The sequence below is a fragment of the Perissodus microlepis genome, chromosome 7 (genome assembly GCF_051167445.1).
Source record: "Perissodus microlepis isolate ML-2025 ecotype Zambia chromosome 7, ASM5116744v1, whole genome shotgun sequence".
In the NCBI taxonomy this organism is placed as follows: Eukaryota; Metazoa; Chordata; class Actinopteri; order Cichliformes; family Cichlidae; genus Perissodus; species Perissodus microlepis.
The window spans coordinates 62,879,580-62,905,455 of NC_140467.1; the positions used below are offsets into that span (position 1 = coordinate 62,879,580).

At 43.3% G+C, this 25,876-nt stretch overlaps 2 protein-coding genes across 2 annotated transcripts; both read left to right on the forward strand.

The window, feature by feature from the left end:
* The first annotated feature begins 3,844 nt into the window (after nucleotides 1–3,844).
* Nucleotides 3,845–15,419, forward strand: slc12a3 (solute carrier family 12 member 3). Its single transcript, XM_084936574.1, has 26 exons — nucleotides 3,845–4,285; nucleotides 4,360–4,503; nucleotides 5,080–5,155; nucleotides 5,250–5,345; nucleotides 5,449–5,588; nucleotides 5,687–5,797; nucleotides 6,582–6,693; nucleotides 6,778–6,908; nucleotides 7,050–7,134; nucleotides 7,425–7,585; nucleotides 8,177–8,284; nucleotides 8,628–8,751; nucleotides 9,661–9,762; nucleotides 9,884–10,039; nucleotides 10,121–10,220; nucleotides 11,226–11,337; nucleotides 11,449–11,586; nucleotides 11,748–11,854; nucleotides 12,040–12,122; nucleotides 12,326–12,403; nucleotides 12,500–12,598; nucleotides 12,770–12,881; nucleotides 13,241–13,327; nucleotides 14,122–14,260; nucleotides 14,371–14,438; nucleotides 14,576–15,419. Exons 1-26 carry the CDS (start codon nucleotides 4,004–4,006, stop codon nucleotides 14,715–14,717), a joined length of 3,093 nt encoding a protein of 1,030 aa, XP_084792700.1. The 5' UTR covers nucleotides 3,845–4,003; the 3' UTR covers nucleotides 14,718–15,419.
* Nucleotides 15,420–15,911: 492 nt separating this feature from the next.
* Nucleotides 15,912–25,428, forward strand: herpud1 (homocysteine-inducible, endoplasmic reticulum stress-inducible, ubiquitin-like domain member 1). The gene is made up of 8 exons (XM_084936578.1): nucleotides 15,912–16,312; nucleotides 17,157–17,234; nucleotides 19,557–19,634; nucleotides 20,362–20,516; nucleotides 21,505–21,615; nucleotides 21,705–22,073; nucleotides 24,264–24,375; nucleotides 24,604–25,428. The coding sequence occupies exons 1-8, from the start codon at nucleotides 16,160–16,162 to the stop codon at nucleotides 24,775–24,777; spliced, it is 1,230 nt and encodes a 409-aa protein (XP_084792704.1). The 5' UTR covers nucleotides 15,912–16,159; the 3' UTR covers nucleotides 24,778–25,428.
* The last annotated feature ends 448 nt before the right edge of the window (nucleotides 25,429–25,876 follow it).

The window sequence follows — 25,876 nt, forward strand, 5'->3', positions numbered from 1 at the left end:
CCCCACTGCTGTTGCTTGAATTGGCTTCTTAACAGATGAGCTGAAGGAGGTTGGCATTTGCACTGATTAAAGTTTTTTTTACTCTCAAATAGTTTACTTTTTCCCTTCTAATTGCAAGTTGGTAACTTTGCGTTTTTGAAACCAATAATCTGCTCGTACCCAGTATTTTTATCACAGCGGGGTACAGTGTTGAGGTACCCGTTTAGTTTTTTTTTTTTTATTAGCTGCAGTGAAAACAGTTCAGGGTCTTTGTCAAATCTCAAAAGACTCTTCACAAATGTGTAGTCTATTGTATTCAACGATGAGAACTCACTGGAGTAGTTGAAGGAGCAAGTACATCGAGAGGGAGAGGAGGAAGAGAAGGACTCCAACGTAGCTCTTGAAGTGAGGTTACTGATGCTTAGTGTGCTGGAAAATCACCACCCATTCACACACATTTTAATTGCCCTTTTAAAATTGGCTGACTGTAGATTATTAAAGGTCTTTACTTTTTCACTGGGTTCAAGAGTTGAGGACATGAATATCATATTTACATATCACCAAACCATATAAATTTTCCATTGAAAATAACTAGTCTGAGTACTTGTACAGTTTGCCAGTGTAAAGAACACATCGGGCACGAATGGGAGGAAACCGGTGTAACATTGAAGCTGGAAGGAGCAGGGGGGGGGAGGACTTTAAATGCCTGGAGTCACACTTCCAAAACAACAGACGGAGCAGAGAGAAGAGGATAGAGCAGGCAGGGCGACATGGGTGAAGACGAGTGTCAGGGGTGTTTTGTGATGGACTCAGAGCAGTGAGAGTAAAAGGAAAGGTTTTTAAGCTGACAGCGGCTCTGAGAAGTTAAGATGTTCATTGGGAATGAACAGAATTAGAAATGAGTCCTCAGAGGGAAGCTCGGAGTCCGAATGGTCAGAAATGGTTTGCACATGTGCAGCCGAGGGAGAGTGAATATACCAGATAAATGCTTCCAGACGTAGCGAAGGAGGACGTGCATGTTGACGTTACAGAGGAGGATGCTGGGATAGGATGAGACTGAGGAAGATGATCCACTGTGCCCCCCGCCAGTTGCTGCAGTATCGCGTTTGAAATTCATTACAGTTGTGGGTTTTCCTCAGTGGAATCAATGTAACTATTTCCTGATGAGGTCATCATTAGAGGAAGCGATGGTTTTGTTCCCTCAGTAAGGAATCAGATGATAAAACATAACAATGATCAACTACATCGAAATGTCGATGAGGGCAGAACAAAAAACAGAGTCATGTTTATCTGTCCAGTTTACCTTGGTGCCGTCTATGCCGGGGGTGTCAAACATAAGTCCTGGGGCCCACAGTTACCCTGCCAAAAGCTCAAATATGGCCATAGTTTTGTAGTTTTTCCTATTGAGATATATATATATATATTTCGCCAAACAAAGTTGCTTTTCCCACTGTCGATCACATAAATGTAATAATTTTTGTTTTTCATTTTTGTTTGGAAATTAAAAGACTTTTTGTGAATTAATGAGAACTTCATATTCTGTAATTAAAGATGGCTCTTACCATGAAAAAGCATAGAAAGTGTTTGTCTGACTGGGTGAATGAGGCAAGTTGTGTAAAGCACTCTGGGTGCTCGCAGTGGGAAAAACTCTATATAAGAACCATTTACCAGTTACAAGAACAGGCTGGACAATGAACTAGCAGAACTTTTATTTTACATATTTAATTTTACTCGGTTGCCTCACAGTGTAAAATGAGTTTGGTTATACCTGATCTATGGGAAGCATGGCAGAGCTTAAAATGCAAAATCCAATAGCATTGTTGTAAATGACAAAATGAAGGTTAATTAAGTAGACGGTACAGATTTAAACAACATGTGGGGCTTAGTTACATTTTACCTGAACACTGAAGGACACTGCAGTTATCTCAGATTTATATAAGAGGAAACGGATAAACCCAGAGCTTTAAAACCTGCTGGGTGTCTCTGTTTGTTTTTCTGCTTCAAGGTCAGTTATTTAAACTGCAGAGCTGCAGCTGCCAAACACACAGCCCAGCTTAATTATTTAACTGTTTTAAAAAGGAAGAAGTAATTCAGAGTAATGAGCCTCCACCTTTAAGTGGAAATGGGTCTTTTCTTTGTTATCAAGGTGTCGTAACAGCACTGTTCAGCTGCAGGCAAAAACTAAGAAGTTTAATTCTGGAAAAATAACCAGGTGACATCACAGTGATGTCACCAAAGTTACTCTTACAGCCCAAAACTTACGAACAGTAAAATAAGTTTGTATTTCATGTCGGATTCTGTGTTACGGTGGTCAGAAAAAAGACAGAATTAGTCCTGTGAGCAAAATAAATGTTTCAGGTGCTCTGCAGCTCGAATATGACAAGAACGTCTGAGGAAGCTGAGTGACGGTGTTATACTGTGACAAAGCAGCGTGAAGAGATGCGACAAGTTAAATCTGTCAGATTAACAACTGTTTGTATCTTTCCATGAATGCATGTAGTGTGAGTTAATCTGGTTTATTCCCAACATGATGCAGAGTAGGAAAAGAATACATCAATGAAGTGTTGATACTGTTGTTTCTGAGGACGGGTTGGTTAAGTTCTAGGTTTACAGTAGACTAAAAGTTATATTTTGTCACAGTGTTGGGTGTATGTTTAACCCAACATGTGATGTCCACATATGTGGACGCCAGGTCCTAGGAGGTTAAAGGATCTCACACAACAAACTAAATATTTGAAGATCATTTTTAGTTGTCATGCATCATGCAGTAGTAAATATGACACAAATCTCTGTGAAAGTTTGCATTAATCATAGCTTGTATGGAGAGCCTGTGACTTTTAAACAGTGAGGTTGGCATTTGTTACTGTGGGGGAACAATGACGTTCTTCCAGAACGTATTCATAGGGGTGGCCATATCGAGGCACCTGAAAATATTGGGGTGGTACACCAAAAACAGAACAACGGAGGGGAGGGGGTGGCGACGGGAAATTGTGAGGGGCCGACAAAGTGGCACAGTGTGAATGACGACAATTCTATATGCAGGAATGAATAAGTAAATGTTTCAGCTCATTGTAGGGTGTCTTCCTCGGTCTTCTGCTCACGTTTACTAAAATTATTGCCAACATGGGGCAGTCTTGCCAGGGGGAGCCACTGGGAGGCCCAGTATTTGGGTGGTGGCCAGTGCCCTCCTGACCCCCCCTTCCCATTTTGGGTGATACACGTTTGTGGTGCTGTGTAGCGTCGCCAAGAAGAACTTTCACAGTGATGCATGTTGTCTGTAACTCTGTCTTTTAGCCAAGATATTAAACAAAATATCCAGTCGATTTTTTTTTCTTCTAAATTTAAATTTTCAGACATTAGATATTTGTCTTGATTTTTAGGGTATAATTAACACCATATTGGTTTGATGCAGAGAAACACAAGTGAAACTGAAATGCGACTGGAAAAGTCATGATAATTTCAAACTCTTTCATGCTCTGTTGACTGATTTAACTGTCAAACACGCTGCAGGTGCGTGTTTGTCTGTAATGATGCTGTTTTACATCTTAACCAAAAGTCCCCTCAGGAGATTACCAACTTCTCGAAACTGAGCAATAAGAAGTACACACAGGCTATAAAATCCCCCACTTCTGGTAACTCCTCCATTATTTGAGCTTTTGGAAAACTTTGAAGTGTTGAAGGGCGTTGCGCATGTGACTCCATAAAAATGGAACCGTGTGTTAACTGGCCCTGCTCAGTCCAAAAGGGGTTGACCCTGTCATGTGAAATTGTCCGTGTCAGGCTTAATAGGTTGTGTAATAAGTTGTTTAATTGTTCACTGAACTAGCCCTCTACCACGGCTTCAGGCTCTTCCTGCATAGTTAAGGTCAAATATAAAACCAACCCCTCATTCATCTTGAACTACAGCATGGCTCCTGCACCTTCACTGACTCAGACGCTGGGATAGGACGCTCAACATCGGCTCCCTTTCTTCACTAGACTCGTGGTCACAGACATTTTTAAAAAGATAATTCTGCTGTTCTGAATGGAGTTACAAGGAGCCAATGATGGCATTCGCCTGGCTGCCTACAGAGCCAATCTCCCTGCGCCCGTGGCTAATGGTAAAGCCACATCAAGAGGCTTTAAGTCCGATTACTACACGTGTGATGGGGATGGCAGCAGTGTCGCATCTCGCGTATCTGTTGATTTAACTGGCTACGAGACTCTGGATGCCCCGCCGCACTACGACTTCTATGCCAACACGGAGGTGTGGGGCCGACGGAGGCAGTTCAGGCCGTCTCTGTTCCAGCTGCACGCCGGCTCTGAGGTGAGGGATCTCTTATTTATTTAATTACGAAACCTAAGAGAGAAGAACTGAGTTTGGTTTTGTGTCTTGAGCAGGATGACTCCAGACCTCCCATGTATGAAGAGACAACAGGTGGACAGGCGGAGGCAGGAGGGAAGGACAGCTCTGAGGAAGATGAGGATGAGCAAAAGGAGCCGCCATCTGAACCCACGCGCTTCGGATGGGTGCAGGGGGTCATGGTAGGTGGAGGCTTTGACCGATGGGAGGCGATTTTTCTGCTGCTGTTTTTGAACTTGGGGCAATCTTGAATCTCCAGATATGTAAAGTTAAAAGATATTTTTCTTAGACTTAACGTTGAAGGCCTCTAAAGCAGCATTCGTCTTGTGTTTCCTGAAACTTAATTCAACTTAAACAAGGAATTAGAAAAGATTAAAATCTGAGACTAATGTAATTTAACTGTCGCCTGTTTTTGCACGTGAAGCTGTGAAAATGTGAAATTGTTTCTGAACATGTTTGCTTGTTTTTGACTCCCTGAGGCATTAAAGGGTTACAGAGTACAGTCAACGACTTATTGTTAAAGGAAGTTAAAAATATTACCCGTGTGAAACTTTAAGTTTCTTCCAAAACCAAATGAGGCCAAAACCCAAAGTAGATTGATGACGATTTCATATTTGATGCACTTTCTACAAGCTCACTTTCATCGTGCATGTAGGCTTGGACAGAAACAGGACTTTTACTGAGCCTCCACAGTGATGCCGTTGATGATACTTAAACAGACACCAGCAGGCTTTACTCAGTGTTGCATCTGTTCTCAGATCCGCTGCATGTTGAACATATGGGGGGTGATCTTGTACCTGAGGCTGCCTTGGATCACTGCTCAGGCTGGCATAGGTATGTCCAACGACAGCATCCTTTATCCACGGCACATGTTTCCCAGACGGTGAGTATCCCTCACACTCACGGTGTGTTTCCCTGTTCTCATCAGGGATGACCTGGGTCATCATCCTGCTGTCCTCGACTATAACTGGGATCACTGGTCTCTCGACCTCAGCCATCGCCACCAATGGCAAAGTCAAAGGAGGTTGGATTTGTTCACTGCCACATGCAACAGCCTAGCTGTTTACTTTTAATGCTGCTGATTCCACACACAATGCTCACTTTTTAATCTACCCTCTCATCTGCAGGCGGGACGTACTTTCTGATCAGTCGCAGCCTCGGTCCAGAGCTCGGCGGGTCAATCGGTCTCATCTTTGCCTTTGCGAATGCTGTAGCTGTGGCGATGCACACCGTGGGCTTTGCTGAGACTGTTACTGACCTCATGCGTGTGAGTAGCATGCCGTTTTACACGTGCGCTTTTATAAAATACAGTAAATAATGTCTGTTCATTGTCTTTACGCGTGAAATGTCTTTGTGTGCCATCAGGAAAATGGAGCCGTCATGGTGGATCGAACTAACGACATCCGCATCATCGGCATCATCACGGTGACATGTCTGCTGGGCATCTCAATGGCTGGCATGGCCTGGGAGTCAAAGGTTAGCTTAACCAGTTGTATGTGACACTATGATAAGCTGCCATAGTGGTTTGGATTTAAATGAATAGAATATTTGCTAATTTTGTATTCAGATTATGAAGCCAGTCACTAACCAGTCCGGTATTTGGAAAAATCATTAATGCAACATGAACTCTTTTTGAAGCCATCTCACTCTTTCACATACTAGCAGAGGACTCGCCCTCTTCCTAGTTAGCATGTTGACGCTAGTCTTTGTGATAAACCCGGCAAGCAAGACACCAAGTCACAGCCGCCAATGATGAAAGACTGAGCCACACTTCAGCAATAAAATTAACATGTTTCCAGCCTGGTGCAAAAGCAGCTTCAGATTTTTATAACTCAGCAGTGTGGTGTTCTTAACTGAAAGGTGTGCTGGCACAGGCAGGCTTAGCTCCTGGGTCTCGCCTCCATTAGCTGAGAAGTTTGCGTCGGTGAAATTGTCGCATTTTAATGGCCTTTTTTCTGCATTTTTTTTATTCATGTATGGGTGTGTTTATGGTTGCTAACCAAGCTTTCCATGTTTCCATCTCCACCACCTTCATTTCTGGCTCAATAAATAATCTAAATAAAATTAAAAATTAAAATCAAAAAACTGCAGAAACTGAAAATGCAAATGTTGAGGCATTTATGGGTCGTATCAGTTTATTTCAAGAAGAGCTTTTTAGTTCAACCTGGATACATAATCGATGCATAACGATGTGACTTTGTCCATCTTTTGTTTACAGTGTGTGCATCTGCATGCTTACAGCCTATTCTTCCTCCCACAGGCACAGGTTCTCTTCTTCATAGTCATCATGGTCTCATTTGCCAGTTACATTGTTGGAACAATCATTCCTGCTTCACCTGAGAAACAATCCAAAGGTTTCTTTAGCTACAAAGGTGACTATGCAGTGAGCCTGTCGTGCAGTTTACGGTAGTTTATCGCCGAGCTCTCCTGTAAACTCACTCTCTTCCCTTTAACAGCAAATATCTTTGCTGCAAATTTTGTACCTGACTGGCGAGGGCCAGGGGGCAGCTTCTTCGGCATGTTCTCCATTTTCTTCCCCTCTGCCACGGGCATCCTGGCAGGAGCGAACATCTCCGGAGATCTGAAGGCATGTTATACAAATGCTTCTTTTTTTTAATAGTGGGAATAATATACAGATAAGCCAGTCGGCTTCATGCACACACACACAGCTTTAAATTCAATTTACGTATGTTCATGTTTTTAAAAGCCTTTGTCGTCTCCTCCTCAGAATCCAGCAGTGGCCATCCCCCGAGGGACGCTGCTGGCTATTTTCTGGACCACAGTATCCTACCTCATCATCTCTGCTACCATTGGTACTGCATGCCTCTGGAAAAAGCTCTATTTTATTTTATTTATATGAAATAAGCTTACAAGCAAGTCTTGTAACTGCATTTTGCACCTGCAAAGTATCCAAACCACTTTTATTGCAGTTTCTGCCAGAGCAGCAGTTTCCACCACACTTTATCATAACACACACACACGGCTCTATGTGCATAGTATCCCAATAATTGTTGTTTTATGCAACAGCTCCCTGATCGCACAGTTTTCCTCCTGTAGGAGACCAAAAAAAGCAACCCTTAAATTTGTCTTTGTGTCCTCCCAGGATCCTGCGTGGTGCGGGATGCGTCTGGCGTTTTGAACGACACGCTGTCTCCCTCATCAACAGTCGAGGATTGTGTTGGTACAGCTTGCCAGTATGGCTGGGACTTCACAGAGTGCATCAACAACAAGACGTGCGTCTATGGTATTCACAACTACTATCAGGTCAACACACACACACACACACACACACACACACACACACAGGAAATAAAAGTCAGTGCTGCATTTTCTTCCTGGTCATCATGGAAACTTCTAGTCTGCTCTACCCTGTCCTACCTATGGGGCGATCGTGGCTCAAGAGTTGGGAGTTTGTCTTGTAATCGGAAGGTTGCAGGTTCGAGCCCCGGCTTGGACAGTCTCAGTCGGTGTGTCCTTCAAGACACACTTCACCTGTTGCCTACTGGTGGTGGTCAGAGGGCCCAGTGGCGCCAGTGTCCGGCAGCCTCGCCTCTGTCAGCTGTGGCTACAATGTAGCTGCCATCACCAGTGTGTGAATGGGTGGATGACTGGATGTGTAAAGCGCTTTGGGGTCCTTAGGGACTAGTAAGGCGCTATACAAATACAGGCCATTTACCATTTACCCTGACTAAGGTGATCCCGTTTACACACTTTTACTACTTTTCTGTAATTTCCCCTTACTGTCACTGCACGGTCACACTCCCGCTCTATTAAGCAGCCACAGCAGGTCACCTTGTAAACACAAAGATGTTTCTGCCCTCTGAGTGTACTGAGTGAGCGTATTTCTGTCTGCAGTCGATGAGCATGGTGTCAGCCTTCGGCCCTCTCATCACAGCTGGGATATTTGGAGCCACGTTGTCATCAGCTTTGGCCTGCCTGGTGTCTGCTCCCAAAGTCTTCCAGGTACACGCACAGTCAGTCTTCACGGAGGTTTACAACCATCAGATATTTCTTGTGACTCTTTAAATGTTTTTACAGAGTGTTTGCTTTAATGTGGCTTAAAGAGATGAAGTCTCACATCCGTAGATACAGGCAGTAAACTCACTTATATTTAGAGTATGAGAGGAATCTGGGATATCTGCAGGAATATTGTTTAGACACAGGGAGAACATGTCAGACCAAATATTACATTTTCTTGTTTCTTACTCCATCGTTAAAGCAAACTCAGCTTTAACGATGAAAGTCCCTGAGTGTCTTCTTTCTTGTATTAATGTGTTTCTTATTCTAACCTTTCCCCCCCTCACAGTGTCTGTGTAAGGATCAACTCTACCCTCTCATTGGCTTCTTTGGCAAAGGTTATGGCAAGAACAATGAACCGATCAGAGGATACCTTCTCACATATATCATCGCTGCTTGCTTCATCCTCATCGGTGAGACTTTGAAAGAGTCCGAGTTGTGTAATATCTTTCAAATAAGATGAGTTAGAGGCATACCCGACAGGTTCAGAGGGCAATAACGGAATCATAGATGCAACAATCAAAATGCTTTTGACAAACTGGATGAGTCTCCCCCTGCTGGCAGTTAGAAAGAATGCAGTTTCAAGGCACTTCTGCATTGGGAACAGTGTGTCCATCTTTCATCATTAGTAGTCCCTGCTGTTGGGGTTTTAAATGTCAGTATGTGAGTGACATTTCAAACCCAAACAGCAGAGACTACCAATGATGGGTAGCTGCTGAGAAAGAGTTTCCTAATTTACAAACATTTCTGCTGTTTTCATCTAATTTAAGAAAAAAAAATGGTTCAAAACTGTTTAGAAATACATGTTATTTCACATAATCATATTAAATATAATTTATCTAATAAAATCATAATAACCATAAGATCAGTTAAAATCTTTAATCCCTTTAGTCAAATTCATGTCATTTCTTTAAATGCATTTCAATAACATTTAATAAACCAGCTCTTTGCAGAGAGAACGTTTAAAAAGAACCGTTTTGCACATTAAATGACTGTCCTGTAGCTTTACAGAGCGCCATAAAGATCCAGTAAGATGTTTCAATAGGAACGTTTGCTTTGTAAAGAGTCAGCCAAGTTACCAAATGGTACATGAAATCAAACAGTTTTGATATTTGTGATGGCATACGCTCTATGAAGCCCAAAGGCAGCCAAGTACTTAAGCTTATCTTACTGCTGATATCTGTTAATGCCAAATCAAAACTGTATTAAGTTATTAATTATGCTATCAAGCTTTTTCCTTGCGGCTTCACATTAAAAGCTTTTTTCATGTGAAGCCATCACAGAACACAGACAAATCCTCTTCTCTTTTATTGCATCACCAGCTGAGCTGAACACCATCGCGCCCATCATCTCCAACTTCTTCCTCTGCTCCTACTCTTTGATCAACTTCAGCTGCTTCCACGCATCCATCACCAACTCACCAGGTAACCAGCTCAGACATGGCAGAGCTGACTTTAAATTTTTTAAAAAGATCATTGTATATAAGAATGAATCATCATCTCAAGTTAAAATATGAATATATGCTAACTGTCTGTGTGTGTGCAGGTTGGCGTCCGTCCTTCAGGTTCTACAGTAAGTGGCTGTCGCTGCTGGGCGCCATATGCTCCGTGGTGATCATGTTCCTGCTGACGTGGTGGGCGGCCCTTATTGCTTTTGGCGTCGTCTTTATTCTGTTGGCATACACACTCTACAAGAAGCCAGGTAAACACACACAAACTCTCACACACACGTGTGTAAAAACAAAGCCATGCTGCTGCTTCACTCCCTCTCTGCTGCATTTAGATGTGAACTGGGGCTCATCAGTGCAGGCGAGCTCCTACAACATGGCTCTGAGCAGGTGTGCAGGCCTCAACAGCGTAGAGGACCACGTCAAGAACTACAGGTGAGCCTCTCCAGTGTCTCTTTCTCTTGTGAGGTATACACCCCAAACAGCTGAAGATCCACTATTAGCTCACACTTGATGAACTCACTTTTAAATCTGACATCTTCTTCTCTTTCTCTCTCTGTCCCCTCTCCCGGTATTGCCACCATGGGGAGCTCCTCTGCTCCTCGACTCTGGAATTCCCGACCTCCTGATTTAAGAAATATCTCTTCCTTCTCTCTCTTTAAGTCCCAACTCAAAACTCACTTGTTCAAAATAGCTTATCCCACATAACCTCTCCACTCTGCTATTTTCAATTTGTTTTATGTCTTTTATGATTGTTTAAACTGCTTGTTTTTATGTTGCTTTTATTATTCTGCTGTGTACAGTGTCCTTGAGTGTTCTGAAAGGTGCTTTCAAATCAAACGTATTATTATTATTATTATTATTATTATTATTATTATCAAAATTTGAAGGTTGGATGAGTGTTTTTGGAGATCCTAAATTAAGTTAAGTTTCCTCTTTAGTCCAGGGGATTCTTTTTTTTTCATTCAGTTTGCAACAGTGTTACCATTTTTTATACTATTACTAAAGTTGGATCCACGGTTGAAATGCAGTAGTTTAAAGTTTGTTTTGAATGACTTTATCAACACTTCAGTTATTTTCACTAACCTCATAATGACATTATGGCAACGGTGGGGAGGAAGAACACGTTTAAAGCAAAGCTTTTTTTACTTTTACGTTCTAAGATTGAACCAATGTTTCTGGAACGATTGATGCTTATTTTAACTTCTACTGGATTCATGAAGACATGAAGTCTAGTGACTTTTTTCAGGACTGCAATGACCTTGGTCACCAAGGACATGCCCCTCAAAAATAAATGGTAAAGTCTAGCTTATGCACCAAGATACAAAAAGCAGAGTAGGACTGATAGAAGTTTATTTAGTGATTTTCCAGGAAGAGAAAAAACAAAATACAAGAGACATGAAGAGTAAACGGCTCCGTATCTAACTCCAACACTTTCAGGCCCCAGTGTTTGGTGCTAACGGGCCCTCCCAGCAGTCGTCCCGCCCTGGTGGACCTCGTCAGCTGTTTCACAAAAGATCTCAGTCTTATGTTGTGTGGAAATGTGTTAACTGTGAGTTCTCCCACTGATCGCACAATAAATCCAAACAATAATCGGAACAATGATTAATTGTTTGAAAGCGGAGTGATGAAATCTTTCTCCCTTCCTCCCCGTGTTTCGCAGGATGATCCCTCTCCTTCAGTACTGGAGAAGGCCATGAGCGACAGTCACCTGAACTGGCTCAACAAAAGGAAGGCCGGGTCGTTCTACAGAGGAGTGGTGGCTGCAGATCTGCAATCTGGGGTTAACATGTTGCTACAGGTCAGGGGTGAAATACTGTAATTTATAGTTGAGATGTATCAGCAGAATTGGGCTGAGGGGCAAGGCCCACCCACAATGCCAGTGCTGCCCTTTTGTAGTGACTGAGGTGTGAAAAGCACACCTGTGAATCCTCACCTGCTGGTGTTCTGACTGTCCACCAGGGGGCAGGTTTGGGCCGTGTGAAGCCAAATGTTCTCATCATGGGTTTCAAGAAAGACTGGCGGAGTGACACACCTCAGGCTGCTCACAACTACATAGGAGTAATGCGGTAAGCCAGAAAACTTTTATGACCAATACCGCTGATAAAGTATTGCTAACAGAGTATTATTTTTGCAATATCAAATATTTATTGTTTAAAAACTGAACCTCAATTCCATAAAAGGCCATCCGGCCAGCTAAAGGGTTCGAGTGTGTGTTGATGCACATGGTCATTCATTTAAATGTCGCTTTCAGTGATGCGTTCGACCTGCAGTTTGGTGTGTGCGTGCTGAGGATGAGAGAGGGATTGGAGGTCTCCAGTCCATCTCAGTCACACGGTGAGAGCCTGCATGCATATTACAGCAGGCTGCACATCAATGAACCCGGGAATGCTGCAGCCACTGCTACGTTCCCATGGCACTTTGCTCTTGGCATCAACAAGAGGCGTGCTAGGATGTGCAGTCCACATTTATCCATCATCTTTTAAGTAGCTGCCTGCAAATAAATTAATGTGCAAAGAAATTTCTTGTTTTTGTTTCAGTTAATCCAAGTTTTGACGGTGGACCAGAGAGCATCAACAGCATCTCTGTTCCTTCCTGCGTTCAGACAAGCCCCACATGTATGTAAATGCATGATAATATCACAGACACACAGAATACCCAAAGACCCTCTATGGTGTCATTTCAATTCTATAAAACACGTTGTCTGTTTGCAGCTTCTGTCTCCATCGAGCCCGAGCCTCAGCATAGTACACAGTTTCAGAAAAAACAGGGAAGGAAGACCATCGACGTGTACTGGCTGTCTGATGATGGAGGTCCGAGTACATCTCCATTAGTCGCCTGCTTTATGTCTTAATTCAAGAATGTCCACAGACATTTACTCCTCGTGCGCGTGTGTGTGTGTGTGTGTGTGTGTGTGTGTGTGTGTGTGTGTGTGTGTGTGTGTGTGTGTGTGTGTGTGTGTGTGTGTGTGTGTGTGTATCCAGGTCTGACCCTGCTGCTGCCTTACCTGCTGACCCGCAGAAAGCGCTGGGCCAAGTGTAAGGTCCGAGTGTTTGTGGGAGGAGACGCAGAGAAAAAGGACGAGCAGAAGCAGGAGTAAGTATCATGCACATGTCTACAGTGTAGACCGCTTCAAAAAGTTTCTTTCTTCTCTTGGAGTTTTTCCAAATGCCCAAATCATCTCAGGAACGCAGCACTTTAGAGTCAAACTGTAGTTTGTTTTTTTAATAGGTCAGTAATATAAAATAATCTTACTGACAGCCAAGTTTTGCTATTTTCACCGTAAAATTGAACAATCTTGCATCATCATCGGTCTATATTCCATCAGAAAGACTTACTTTGTTTTCCCATGAAACGGGGAAATGCAGTATATGGTCTGACATCCTGCATTCTGGCAGACACAGACTGCACGCTGTTAGACATGTGCTCACTCCAGCCTCACGTTCTCTTTCCAGGGTGTTGGAGCTCATCAAGAAGTTCCGTCTTGGTTTCCATAGTGTCGAAGTCCTTCCTGAAATCAACCAGCCTCCTCAGCAGATGAAGTAAGCTTGAAGACGAGAATGAAGGATGGATGTTTGGGAATGTGAGCCAAAACAGCTGCTGTCAGCTAACATAAGAATCCTGATCACTCAGTTTTTGTTTTTTTATTTTATTTTAGGGTTTTTTTTTGTTTGTTTGTTTTTTGTGGTACATGAAGTAAATTAGCCAAATCACTAACTTTAATCTTTTATAATATCCCCACCAAACAGCTGTTGTGAAGAGCCGGGAGTCTATGAGGACTGACTCACTTTAGAAAGCGGCCTCTAGTGGCCATTAGACGAACTGCAGCTTTTGGCACCATGCTGACTTTAGAGATTGTTGCTTATGACAAAGAATATATTTGAACACAGTATTTCAGAAAAATCTTTAGATAACTGTTTTAAGATTTCACTTATTCTATAAGCTGCTGCATCTAGAAAAATAAAAAATATTCAATTTAGCTGAATTTAGGAGTTTTTTCTTCTAAAACTAATCAGCAATTCGTTTTACATTTTCTGCTCGGGCGTCTCAGATTTGAACAGAATTTTTTTTGGTTCAGAGTTTGAGCATATAGAGGGAGATATAAAGTTTTATTTTATTTATTTATTTATTTATTTATTTATTTATTTATTTAATAATAATAAGCTGATTTATTTAAATGAAAAATGAATTTGAAAGACTTAAAAAAAAAAAAAAAAGATGTCTTGAAAAGTACAGTATGATATGTGAAGCTAAAATTTAAAACCAGACAGTTGAACAGAAGGCCCACGATGATTTGAGATGGAATAACTCCAAACTCTGTCTCTGCGTGCTTCAGTGTCCATCAGTTTGAGAAGATGGTCAGTCGCTTCAGGGTGGATACAAATTCTAAGCCGGACTTAGATTCTGGATGTGCAAGCCAACATCAGGAGCCCTGGATGATCACGGACCAGGATTTCGAGAAGAACAAGGCCAAGGTCAGACACAAACTAATCAAATATGTTTAAACCAAGCCAAAACATTTCTTCTTTCCTCGCGCATCCCATCTTAGTTTGAACGTTTTGTTTTTTTTTCCTGTGGAATTCAGTCTCTTCGCCAGATCCGTCTAAATGAGGTACTGCTGGATTACTCTAGAGAGGCCGCTCTCATTATAACGTGAGTAGTTTTTCTGCTTTTATTTAATAAATGATGGCAAGTGCTGAGTTTACAGGTGTTGTGAAGCTTTCACCTGAGAATGTTTCAAGCTCATTGTTACTGGGTGAAAATCAGCTGTTTGCTGTGTTTCCTGACAGCACCATGCCAGTGGGGAGGAGAGGAGTGTGTCCCAGCACGCTCTACCTAGCGTGGCTCGACTTCTTGTCTCGTGATCTGAGACCTCCAGTCCTTCTGGTCAGAGGAAACCAGGAAAACGTTCTCACCTTCTACTGCCAGTAACATCTCCAGTGAGACCAATGGACATATATGAAACCAGTTATCCTGACATTACAACACCTTTCAGGCCACGGAAGACATTTATTTTTCCATAGATTTATTTCTTGTAATTTAATTTTCAGGTATTAGTGAATGTAATTTCTTCAGTAATGAGCACATGAAATGCTTTGTTACATTTTGATTAACTCTGATCACAAAAATTAGTCAAAAGACGTCTACTGTACAGTGTCCTCTGTGTTTGTCAGTTAGGGTCCCTTCATGCTAATGTTGCACTCTCCACTTCATAATATACAATAAAAAATAATAAATATAGCTAACATACACATTCATGGGAATATGAGGTTGAAATAATTATGCAAGTCTTTGTTTGACAGATAATTGATATTGACAGAAAATGCTAATGCTTCTTTTTTTTTAATCTTTCTATTTATTGATTTGTGGCACAGGAGCAATGGTCTCCTATAGCTTCACCATCAGTCTAATTTAACTTTGTAAATAAAGTCTTCTGTACTCTTTTTAATATTAAGGTACAATATTAAGGTAATGAGGTACAATGGGAACACACGGTATCACAACATGTCCTTGTTGTAACTCTCTTGTAGTTAAACCAACGAGCTATGTAATAAATCGATCATTAAATTAATAAATACTTGTATTTTTAAGTATATGCATATAATCAAAACATGATACAGTATTAAAAATGTTTAAAGGTGCTGTTGTAGTTTATCTGGTCATTTTTTCACGGCAGTATTTATATTCCGATGTTTTGTTCAGACGTGTCGTTAACATCTTGTGGCTCCGTTCACTTTTCTGGATAAATCTTGTGGGAATATCTGAAAGTTTACAGCTGATGTAACACGTCTGATGTAACTTCAGCTGAGATAGTTTTGCTTCTCTTATCAGAGACGGAAGCTGACAGGAGCTCTCACTATGACTGTGTTTTAGAAAACAGCAAAAGCAAAACCTTGAAGAAAGCTCACAGGAAGTGTACAAAAGAAAACATACAAATGTTTCACTTTGGTGGTGTGTGTTCGCTTTTTACTTGGACTTTAGCCCGGGTCTAAGCGCGTTTATCTCTGCTTTTCGATACCTTCTCAAATGGCACCAGAGTGTGGGTCACTCCTAAATAAACGATCTTTGGAAGCATAATCAATAACTGCGCATGCTCAAGCGGCGAATATTCTGCAAACCTCCACGTCTGAGCACGAGCAGACGGTAGCCAATCAGGAGCGGCCACAGTGTGTTTGGAAACAACATTCCTCCTCTAAAGTCCCGTATGAGGACCAGCGGAGACACTTCTAGAGCCACCCAGGTCACTGCAGTTTCTCTTTAACATAAGACGCACTTTCCCCCGGCCGTTCTTCGTGTTAGGGAGTCCAGCGAGTCACGGAGACATCCTGTTTTTCTAGCTCACAGATCGCCATTACAACCGGCAGACGGTAAAAATGGATGCAGGAAATTCTGAACAAAAGGCGATCACTCTCATCATAAAGACGCCCAACCAGGCTCAGGAGGACCGGACCATCGAGGGAGTGAGCCTGCAGTGGACCATAAAGGAGCTGAAAGCGCACCTGTCCGCTGTCTACCCGACCAAACCGGTGAGTTTACACAGAGGGCGGCGGAGCTATTCGCGGCTGTGCTGTGGAATGTGATGAGAGTAAAAACGAGCTGTCAGCCATTTCCCGGGTCACGCGCGTGTATATGCGCGCGCTCACACGAAACCAGCGCAGCGTGCCTGTGAGTCCCATGAGCGCGAGCTCGCAGTCATGTCATTTTTTTCTGTTTAATTAATAAACTGAACTGTGACTGACACACCTGCAGTGAACACGTGTTTCTGTCTGTCTGTTGTTTTGGTACAGACCATGGAGGTGTTTTGGTATCTCTCTGTAGTTATGTCTCTGAAATAAGTACAACTTCACGGGAACATTCGTGTTATTCAGACCACATCCAGAGGTGTGTCTGGGGGGGGGGGGCTACACTTGTCAAACATCAGTTTTGGACAGGAAGCAGAGAAGCAAAGAAGGATCTACGCTTCAGTGGGGTTTGGAGGCGTAGTGATGGCAGCTGTAGCCAGGCACGGGCAGTGGACTGAAAAGGTTCAAGTGAGGAGCCAGGTTTCGGTCTGTTTACCCAAATGTTGTGGGAACTTGGCCATGTGTTTCTGGTTACGAAATGTTCTCATCAAATTCTTTGTTTTATTGTTTATTCTTTGTTTTGATACTAAGAATTCTTTTTTTTTTCTCCTTTTTTCCCCCCTACAATTAGATATCATTTCCAGGTGTCAATTATAAGTCCGTGTGATCTACTGCAAACAAATTACTCGACTTTGGCCATATTTCATGGTTTCAGTTTAGTACCTTAAGAAAAACAAGCTCCCCCACCAAACCCAAAGCAGCAAGGAGATCTGATCCGTTACTGACTTTATTCTTGTTTCGTCTCCAGGCTGTGAGTGACCAGAGGCTCATCTACGCTGGCAAACTGCTGCCTGATAACCTGCACATTAATGGACTCTTCATACAGGTGTGTACGATAGCACGAGCTGTCATGTCAAGTTGTAAATGTCACGAGCTGATTATGTGCCACTATGCTGGTGACAAACTGGTGGAAGAGGGCTGCTTTTATCTCGCTGCTGCTTGTAGGAGAATAAGGAAGTACACAGTAATTACTGAGACCTGTGAAAGGGCTGTGCCACAAAAACTAGGACAGACTATTTCATGTTTTTTGTTCAAGAATCCCAGTAGAGGCTCATATTGCCTGAGAAGGCATGATAGACGTAAGACAATACCAACCGTGCACAAAGGAGCTGTCAGCCATTTATTCTGTAAACCAATCAGCGTACAGCTGTAGAAAACCTGCACGCAAGCTTTGGAGCTTCTGCGGCCTTAATTCTGTGGGCCCGACCCCACTTCCTTATAAACTAAAAAAACAAAACAAACAAAACTCATCTTACTGTCTGTCAGCGTTGGGAGCAGCCGGGAGGAACTACTATAGAAAAGAGTGCAACAGAGGGACAGCTCGGACTGAGAAGGTTGAGAGCTGAGGATGAGATGGTTTGGACACGTTCAGGGGGAACAATAGCAGATCTGTTGGACAAAGGATGATGAAGATGGTGCTGCGAGGTAGGAGGAAAAGAAAAGGACTTCAGTGAGGATTCATGGCTGTAGTGAAGGAGTCCAGGGATAGGGTGAGATGGAGATATAAACTTAAATTTCAGTTGTATACAGCACTGTAACGAAACAAAATAACCATGGACTTTTTTTGTTTGTTTGTTTTCTGTAAAAATCACTGATTTGGCGTAGTCTCAGTTTTTTTTCCTCCCATGGTCATCCACAGTTTGAGAACCACTGGCTACTCTGAGTAGACCCAAACCCAGCAGAAGAGCTTCATACCGTACCAGAGCCATGCTTCCCTCACTGTAAGGGTCAAGAGTGCAGTTTTTTTCCTTTCATTTGTCACTGGTTATCAGACACACACACACTGCAGTGAAAGGCCACATGCAAAAAGAAAAAGTCACAACCTGGACACTGTCGTACAAAATGACTTCATTATTTCTGAGAAAAAGATTCCACAGAAGCATCAACAGCACAAACAAGTTGGTTTAGTTCAGTGGCTTAAATTAGCACAGATGAAGGCTAGCAGACCCCTATCATCTGCCTGATATGGCTAGGGATGGGTATCGTTTAGGTTTTATCCAATACCGGTGCCAAACCGGTACTTTTGAAACGGTGCCGGTGCTTAAACGGTGCTTAAAGAATGGAAAACACAAACTTTGTCCTAAAACCTCTCATGTTTAGCTGTTTGTAAAAAGATAACAATGTTAGCCTTTTCTGCAGCTTTAGGGCATATATGGTTTCACTCTATCAAACAAGAAGACAGCCGCATGTAACTACGACGGTGTTTGCTAGTTCACCTTACATGCATTAATGTAATAACGTGGTTAGCCTACTCAACGTAAATTACACACAAACAACATTAAGCTACTCACGCAGAGAAGAACGGCTGCTGCTGCCATCATCATCCTCATCATTTCTGCTACACTGGCAGGGCTAGGGGCCAGGACTCTCCTCTTCGGGTTTTTGGGGGATGTTGCTAACTCCGGGTCAGTAACAGGCAACCCACCCGCAGTAGATGTACCGGTGTGAGGTCTCGCAGCAAGCTATCAAATACGGTGCATTTCTCGGCTTTTAAAAAACGCTATGCGTCGCCAGGTGTTTCATCAGATTCGAGGTGTTGCCTCCTTTGCACAGTATCAGCTTAAAGCACTTGTTGCAGGCTGCTGAGTTTGCATCTTTTGCTGTGATGTACAGCCAAACTTTGACCACTTGGCCTTGGGCATTTTTAATCTGTAGCTCTGCTCTAAAAGAGCGTACGTACCTGGGCCCGCCTACTATCCTGGCAAATGTACAATGATTGGCTAGAATCTAAAGTGTATCACATCTCAGGGGAAATAAAGCACCGAAATGTGTGCTGCTTTTCGGTCTGGTTACTACCGTTTATGTCAGAACCGGTGCCATCATGGGACCGGATACCGGTACCCATCCCTAGATATGGCACTAATGGAAGTCACCATGACCACGCCCCAAATCGTACGTTCGGGCTCTAAAAAAATTCACGGTCAGTGCAGGCCAAAACATTTTTCAAACCAGGCTGTAAACATGCCTCATAATCAGAGTCTGTGGGATCGACACAGGTGACGTTAAGTGGCCTCCAGAGCTCGTACGTCGGTGTAATTTTGCAGGCTTTGAGGTTCTCAGAGTTTAATCGGGGTTCATTCAGACACAAGTCTGTATGTGTTGGGTGGATGTCACATGTTGTTTAACTGTTTTACCTCCACTTCCACAGACGGACTCAATTCCCACACTGCACCTGGTGTGTGCTGTTAGGAATCCTGCCCAGGGACCTCTGGGAGCCAGACCCAAGGTGAGAACACTTTAGAAGTAACACCCAGTGACTTTTCTCTAACGTCAGCACATTGTTTCAGTCCTCCTGGCTTTATAAAGACCTGCATGTTCACAGTGAAACTCCTGTTGGTGAGGTATTTGAATTCTGAGCTCCTGTAAACAAAGCAGCTGGCTTCATGTCGCCCTCGTGTCCCTAAGTTTGCATACAGGCTAGTTTCACACACAGCGTCCTTGTGTGCGGTCTGTTACCATCCTTGTGTCTCAGAAATGACACCTGGCTGAGGCAACAGTGTAGTTTGCACTTCATATGCTTTTCTAAATATTTTGTGCGTTTTGTTGAATTTTCGAGGATAGTTTCAGACTGAGTTAGTTTGGGCTCTGATGATGACAAATTCCAATCAAGAAATCAGTGTGAGGTTTTGTAAGTAACCTCAAGACACTCTGGTAAAGAGCGCTGCAGATGTGCTTCTTCACCTCCGCCCTTATTGTTGCCCCGCTGTGTAGTGGAACTGTTCTGCTTCAGCTGTTATCTACCAGAAGTCAGCCCAGACACTAAAGCTGGCATGCATTAGTATCAGTACACTTCCAAGCCGGAAACAAAGCTGCAGAAACAAAATGTGATAGATCTGATAACACAGGTCTCAGCAGATGTTTCTTGCTGGGGATTTTTTGTTTGTTTTTTGTTTTGGGGGGGGGGGGGGGGGTTTGCAGAAAAAAATGACATCAAACTCTTCTTCCCTTTGCAGGCCAAAGAGCCACATTCCTCCAGTCCACAGCCCACACCAGCCCAGACTCCCAGCCCACCAGAGCTGCGGCAGAGGAGGCCGGCCTCCGCAGCTCCAGCACACACACAGACTCCAGTGTCTCCTCCACAGACTCCTGTGTGGCCTCCTGCTGCCATGTAAGCAACAAAGGAAGAACTTCAGCTTGTGTTTCAGTGTGCTTTAATCCATCGTAGCAGTGTTTACACTGTCAGAGAGAATGACCGCTATGCAGCCAAACCACTGAACATTTTTTATTCACCTTTAATACAACGCAGCTATGACTGCTAACTGTACAGTAAGCCATCGCTGACTTCCCTTCTCCACTTCCCCACTGGGGGAATCCCAGTTTCAAAACCAAGTGGCCTTCGGTTAAACGAACCTTTTAAAAGCTGAAGAACAGTCGAATCCTGATCATGTGATTTCTGGATCTTTGTTATTGTTTGTCAGCGACATTCAACAAAAACCCCAAAAGCTGAACTTAAAAATCATCAATCGTGATAAAGATGCAGAACATGGAAGAACCCACAGTGCTTTGCAGGTTGTGCTTTCTGAGGGGCCACTGTTTTCTGTGTCAGGCCGTTTTTAAATTGCAAACATGTAGCTGCTTTTAAGGTGGATTAAGGTATAATTTGTAGTTAATTTCATTTAAGCAGTGCAGAGCACTACCTCTGGAACCAGTATCAAAGATCACTGTTTCAGGAGCTCACAGCAAACATCAAAGTGTTTTGAATTTTCAAAAGTAACCACCAACAAACAGAGATGGTGACTGTAGTTCCTGGAACCAAGAAGACTGAAAATAATCAAGCATAGCTGAAAAATCAGCTGATGTTAGTTGGAGCTCCGCGGACACCGCTCTACACATACAATTACTAAATCTCATTTTATTCATCGTATTAAAGCTGCAGTTGCTGTGCATCTGCAGGCCGCTTTGCAACCCACCATCACTCAGTGCCTGCTCTGCTTCGTACCGGACTCTTTCTGCTGCACTCCACGTATGGGACTGAAGGCAAACACAGTCCCAGCACAGATGTTCTCTCGCGTATAAACGACTGCAGATGTCAGAAAATGATTTCTGTTTCCTAAAGAGAAGCGAAGATTAACAGTCTTGTGTCATGTCCCCGGCAGGACTGGAGCTCCTCAGATGACCCAGCCAACCTTTCCCACCTACTCCCTGTACAGCCCCCAGCAGCTGCTGTGGCTCCAGCATGTCTACGCTCGACAGTATTATATGCAATAGTGAGTTCTACTTCACACACTGAAGGTTTTACACCCACAGCCACGTCTTGTGTTTGTCTGACTACTAATTCTCATTTTCCCACCACCAGCCATGCAGCTTTAGCAGCAGCAGGCAGCATTCCCACCACAGCTCCAACCATTGGCCAGTACCCTCCTGTTCCCGCCCACCAAGTACCCGTCCCTGCCCCGCTAGCTGATCAGAACCCCATCAACAACCTGCCAGCCAATCAGAATCCAGTGCAGGATGGCGCTTTCATCAACCCCGGGGAGGCCAACCAGAACATGCGGATGAACGCGCAGGGCGGAGCCGTTGTGGAGGACGAGGAGGGCATGGAGCGCGATTGGCTGGACTGGTTGTACTCTGCTGCAAGATTCGGGGTCCTGATGATGATCGTGTACTTCAACTCCAACCTGAGCCGCTTCCTGCTGGTGATGGGCACCCTGCTCCTCATGTACCTGTAAGTGTGCAGCTGTGGGTTCAGAGAGCTGCTGTAATCACTAGATTTAACTCACAGGGGTCAACGAGAGTCTGGTTTTCTGAGTTCTCCCTTTTTAGCGTCTCTTGGTGAATTGCACACCAACACGCCTCGCCCATTTAAAGCCCAGCAGCCTGTCTGCGTCACAGACGGAGCCGATGGGTGTGTATACACAGAGCCCCACCTTCAGGACATGGATCCTTTAAACCTGTTACACCAGCAAGGGGAACAAAAACAAAGGTCCCTATACAGACCGATATAAGAAATATGTATTCTATTATATTTGTTTGTCTAGCAGACCTGTACAAATTAGACTCGAGCTGCTGTAAGAGCAGTTTTGGTAACACTTTGGTTACACTTGATATTTAGTGGTAGGTACACTAAAATAAGGCAGTAATGTCAGATTTTTAAGATTTTATTGATCCCACGACGGGGAAATTTTTGCGTTACCTCAGCTCAGGTACAGATATCAGAAGGAAAAGTACAAAAAAAAGTACAAACAAATTAAAAATAAGTAAGATAACACACTATATGCAACGGTAGCACACACAGTATGTGATTATGAATATGGTTGTGGAAATATGCAAGACATAAACTATATAGCTTAACATAACTATTCTACCACTGCTACAGAAGACAAATGAATATTTAAGTTAAGCACTGCAGGTGCTTCAGTTACTAATTTCTTGGTAATTTAGTGGAAAAGCAAACTATTTCTTTCTATCCCGTAGTGTTCAGGGGCAGCCTTATTATAGAGCGGCTTACCCTTTGCCAACTTCTTGGTATTGTGCAGGAAAGGAGACAAATATTGTGCTATAAAAATGTAAATTATGATCTGAAACCGTCACCTCTCAAAGTAAAATAAACTTATTCAGTGATTTACTGTTAAAGTGGAACTGCAGTAGAATTGAAGATGGCAGACCTATGATCTGACAGCAGACGCGTTCACAGAGTTAAATGAAGTGTCATTTCTTTTTTTAACATTATTGCTCTTTTGGGTGAACGAATATCAGTCATGTTTCTGTCAGTACTCGGTTTCTTCATATGTACTGACTCCTGTCCTAAGTGAGTCTAAACCACTGAATAAAGCCTGAACTTCCTCTTACTGAAAAAGCTTAGACCGCAGTACTTCCTCGTGCTGCGGGGCTGCCACACAATCATTTTTACTGCAATAAGCTTTGAAATATTTGCATCTCTCTGTAAAGGAGGGGGTTTCCGGGCTCAGCTGTGTACTGCTGACTTAAAGTCGAGTGATTTCATTAATGATGGCTGCACTGATAGCCTATCGTGACGCATACGAGTTGCTGTTGACATCTATCAGCCGTGTTGGCAGGATGTGCTGACCTGCTTCCTTTAAAAAGTTTTTCTTTAAATCTTAAAACTCTGGAAGCTGTTAAAGAAAGGAGCGCTCACCGAAGGCTTCGTTTGAAGGGTTTGCTGCTGGTCGTGCTTACACTCTTATTGAGACTGGAGGAGATCACGCTGTCATCATCAGCCGTGCTGCCCTCGGCCCACTTCCCTCTTGCTGACCGATGACCTCTACGGCTCAGTTCTGTTTTTGTTTTTTACTTTAAATCCTCACAAATGAGTTCACAGGTGTCAGCACTCAGCTGAAGGTTGACTGAAAGCATCACCTGCAGTTACAGTTTCTAATCACTTCTTAGTTTTTGGAATAAAAGGCTCTAGACGAGCGCTCACATGTTTTGTTGCCGTGACAACTTTATTAAGTGCTTAAATGTCATGTGTGATGTCTTCAGCTTCTCATCTTAAGCAGAAATCTGATCTGACATTTAGTTTTTCTCAATAAATGAGTCACATCGAGTTCTGTGAGATCATGTTTTCGAGCCCTGTGCTGTACCCAGCTGCCCGCTGCTGACCCCTAGTGTTCACTTTCAGATTTATCTAACTGGTGTTTAGGTGGTGCAGCAGTTTTCCTTAACCACAGGGAGCAGAAAATGGGGGGCAAGAAGTTTAACCACAGGCCTGAGCTCTTGATCCAGCATTCTGATGGAGACTAGCGTGCTGAAACCAGGCACTGGCAGCTCTATGTGGGCATCACGGTGCAGGAAGATCCAACCACGATGTGACGTTACAAACCTTTGGAGCTTCTTTCAGGATTATAGATAGTTAGCTTTTCCTTGTAACCCCTGAATTTCCTGCCTTGTTTTCCAGACACACCGTCGGCTGGTTTCCATTCAGAAGGAGAGTGCAGGTCCCAGAACCCAACCAGCTGCAGCCCCCCGAGAACCAGCAGAACCAGAACAGGAACCCAAACCTGAATCCAGTAAGAAACTCATCATTTTTCTCTCTTGTCCACTTTTTCCTACATTTGATGAAACTCCAGCTAAATGCTGCACACTGAGAAAAGACTGAATGTTTTTGAAATGAGCTAGCAGAGAGACCAGGGTCAGGTCGAGTCTCTAACCTGCACACAGGCCCTGATGTTTGCTGTAGTGGGTGAATTAAGTGCTGCAGGCTGATATGTGACGTGTGTGTGTGTGTGTCTCCTCAGGCAGGTGAGCACGCCGACAGACAGCAGGATGAACCAGCAGCTGAAGGATCAGAGGGAACGATGACAGCGGTGTTGGTGCCTCCTCACCGAGTGTCCTTCATGTGGACGGCCTGGGTTTTCTTCAAAACCTTCTTCTCCTCCCTCGTACCCGAGGCCGCTCAGGCTGTGGCCTAACTGAACATCTGGGACGGAGGACTGATTGCAGACAGTTCCCGCTCTTCTGTCATCTCTGGAGATGTTTCTTGAAGCGTGGGTGGAAGGCGTTTACCGAATAATAAATGGATGCAGACAGAGCGCTGCACCTCAGTGCTCCGAGTTCCTGTGTGACTTTGATCTTTCAAGTGAGCGGGAAGCAAACCACACCAGCAAGATTCCCAAGAACTGCCAAAAAATGTGGACAGAATCAAAAGATGCAAGACCTGAAAATATATTAATAAATCCTCCAACAGGATCCCAGCTGACCTGACCACATACATCCACTGCCTGCCACAACCCCCCCACCCCGATCGTTCCCTCCTTTTGTCCATTAAGCACAAAGTGGCAGCGGGTGCCGATAATCCTCCTGAAAGCTGAAACTGTTGTGCCTACAACGCTCTTCATGTAACGACGTTTACGTCCACATGCCTTCTGATTTAAAATCATGTGCCACGCCGTGGTCACTGCGTGGCCCGGCTCCGTGAATCAGTATTCGGCTCATCCGAGGACGCGTGGGTGCACGGGTGTCTGTAACACTCAATCGGACGGAAACGTTCGCCTCTTCCAAAAGCGGCTAAACGTATCTTCGCATTGAATTTTTAAAATCAGGGTCCTCAAAATTAATTTATATATATATATATATATATATATATATATATATATATATATATATATATATATATATGGACCTTTATTTGCTTCCTTACACTTTTTATAGTTAATCAGAAACAAGCTGAAGGTTTGTTCAAACATCCACATTAACACAAGTGAAAACGACACTTTACTCCTCATGTTATTTTCGGGGGGTTTTCCCCTTTCAGTGAGTGGCAATTGTGACCAAATACAATTTGAAATCAATCTGTAAAACAGTGATGGCGGTGTAGTTTAAAAGAAGTTTTGTAATTCTATTGTATGTACACGAAGCACTTTATAACATGTATCTTATGCAAAGAGAGGTTGTGATTTCTATTAATGCCGAGTTGCTTTTACTGTCAGAGACTGGACAAAGTTTCGTTTTAAAGTGTGACTTGATGTGAAACTGAAATGTGGTACGTTCCTGCTGTACCTGCCCTACTCA

Bases quoted from the DNA above. Each gene is read 5' to 3' on its own strand.
- slc12a3 (XM_084936574.1), top strand. From the start codon at position 4,004: ATGGAGTTACAAGGAGCCAATGATGGCATTCGCCTGGCTGCCTACAGA. The intron at 9,763-9,883 runs GTAACCAGCTCA...GTGTGTGTGCAG, and splicing joins ATCCATCACCAACTCACCAG to GTTGGCGTCCGTCCTTCAGG. The intron at 11,338-11,448 runs GTGAGTTCTCCC...CGTGTTTCGCAG, and splicing joins TGTGTGGAAATGTGTTAACT to GATGATCCCTCTCCTTCAGT.
- herpud1 (XM_084936578.1), top strand. From the start codon at position 16,160: ATGGATGCAGGAAATTCTGAACAAAAGGCGATCACTCTCATCATAAAG. The intron at 17,235-19,556 runs GTGTGTACGATA...CCACTTCCACAG, and splicing joins TTAATGGACTCTTCATACAG to ACGGACTCAATTCCCACACT. The intron at 22,074-24,263 runs GTAAGTGTGCAG...CTTGTTTTCCAG, and splicing joins ACCCTGCTCCTCATGTACCT to ACACACCGTCGGCTGGTTTC.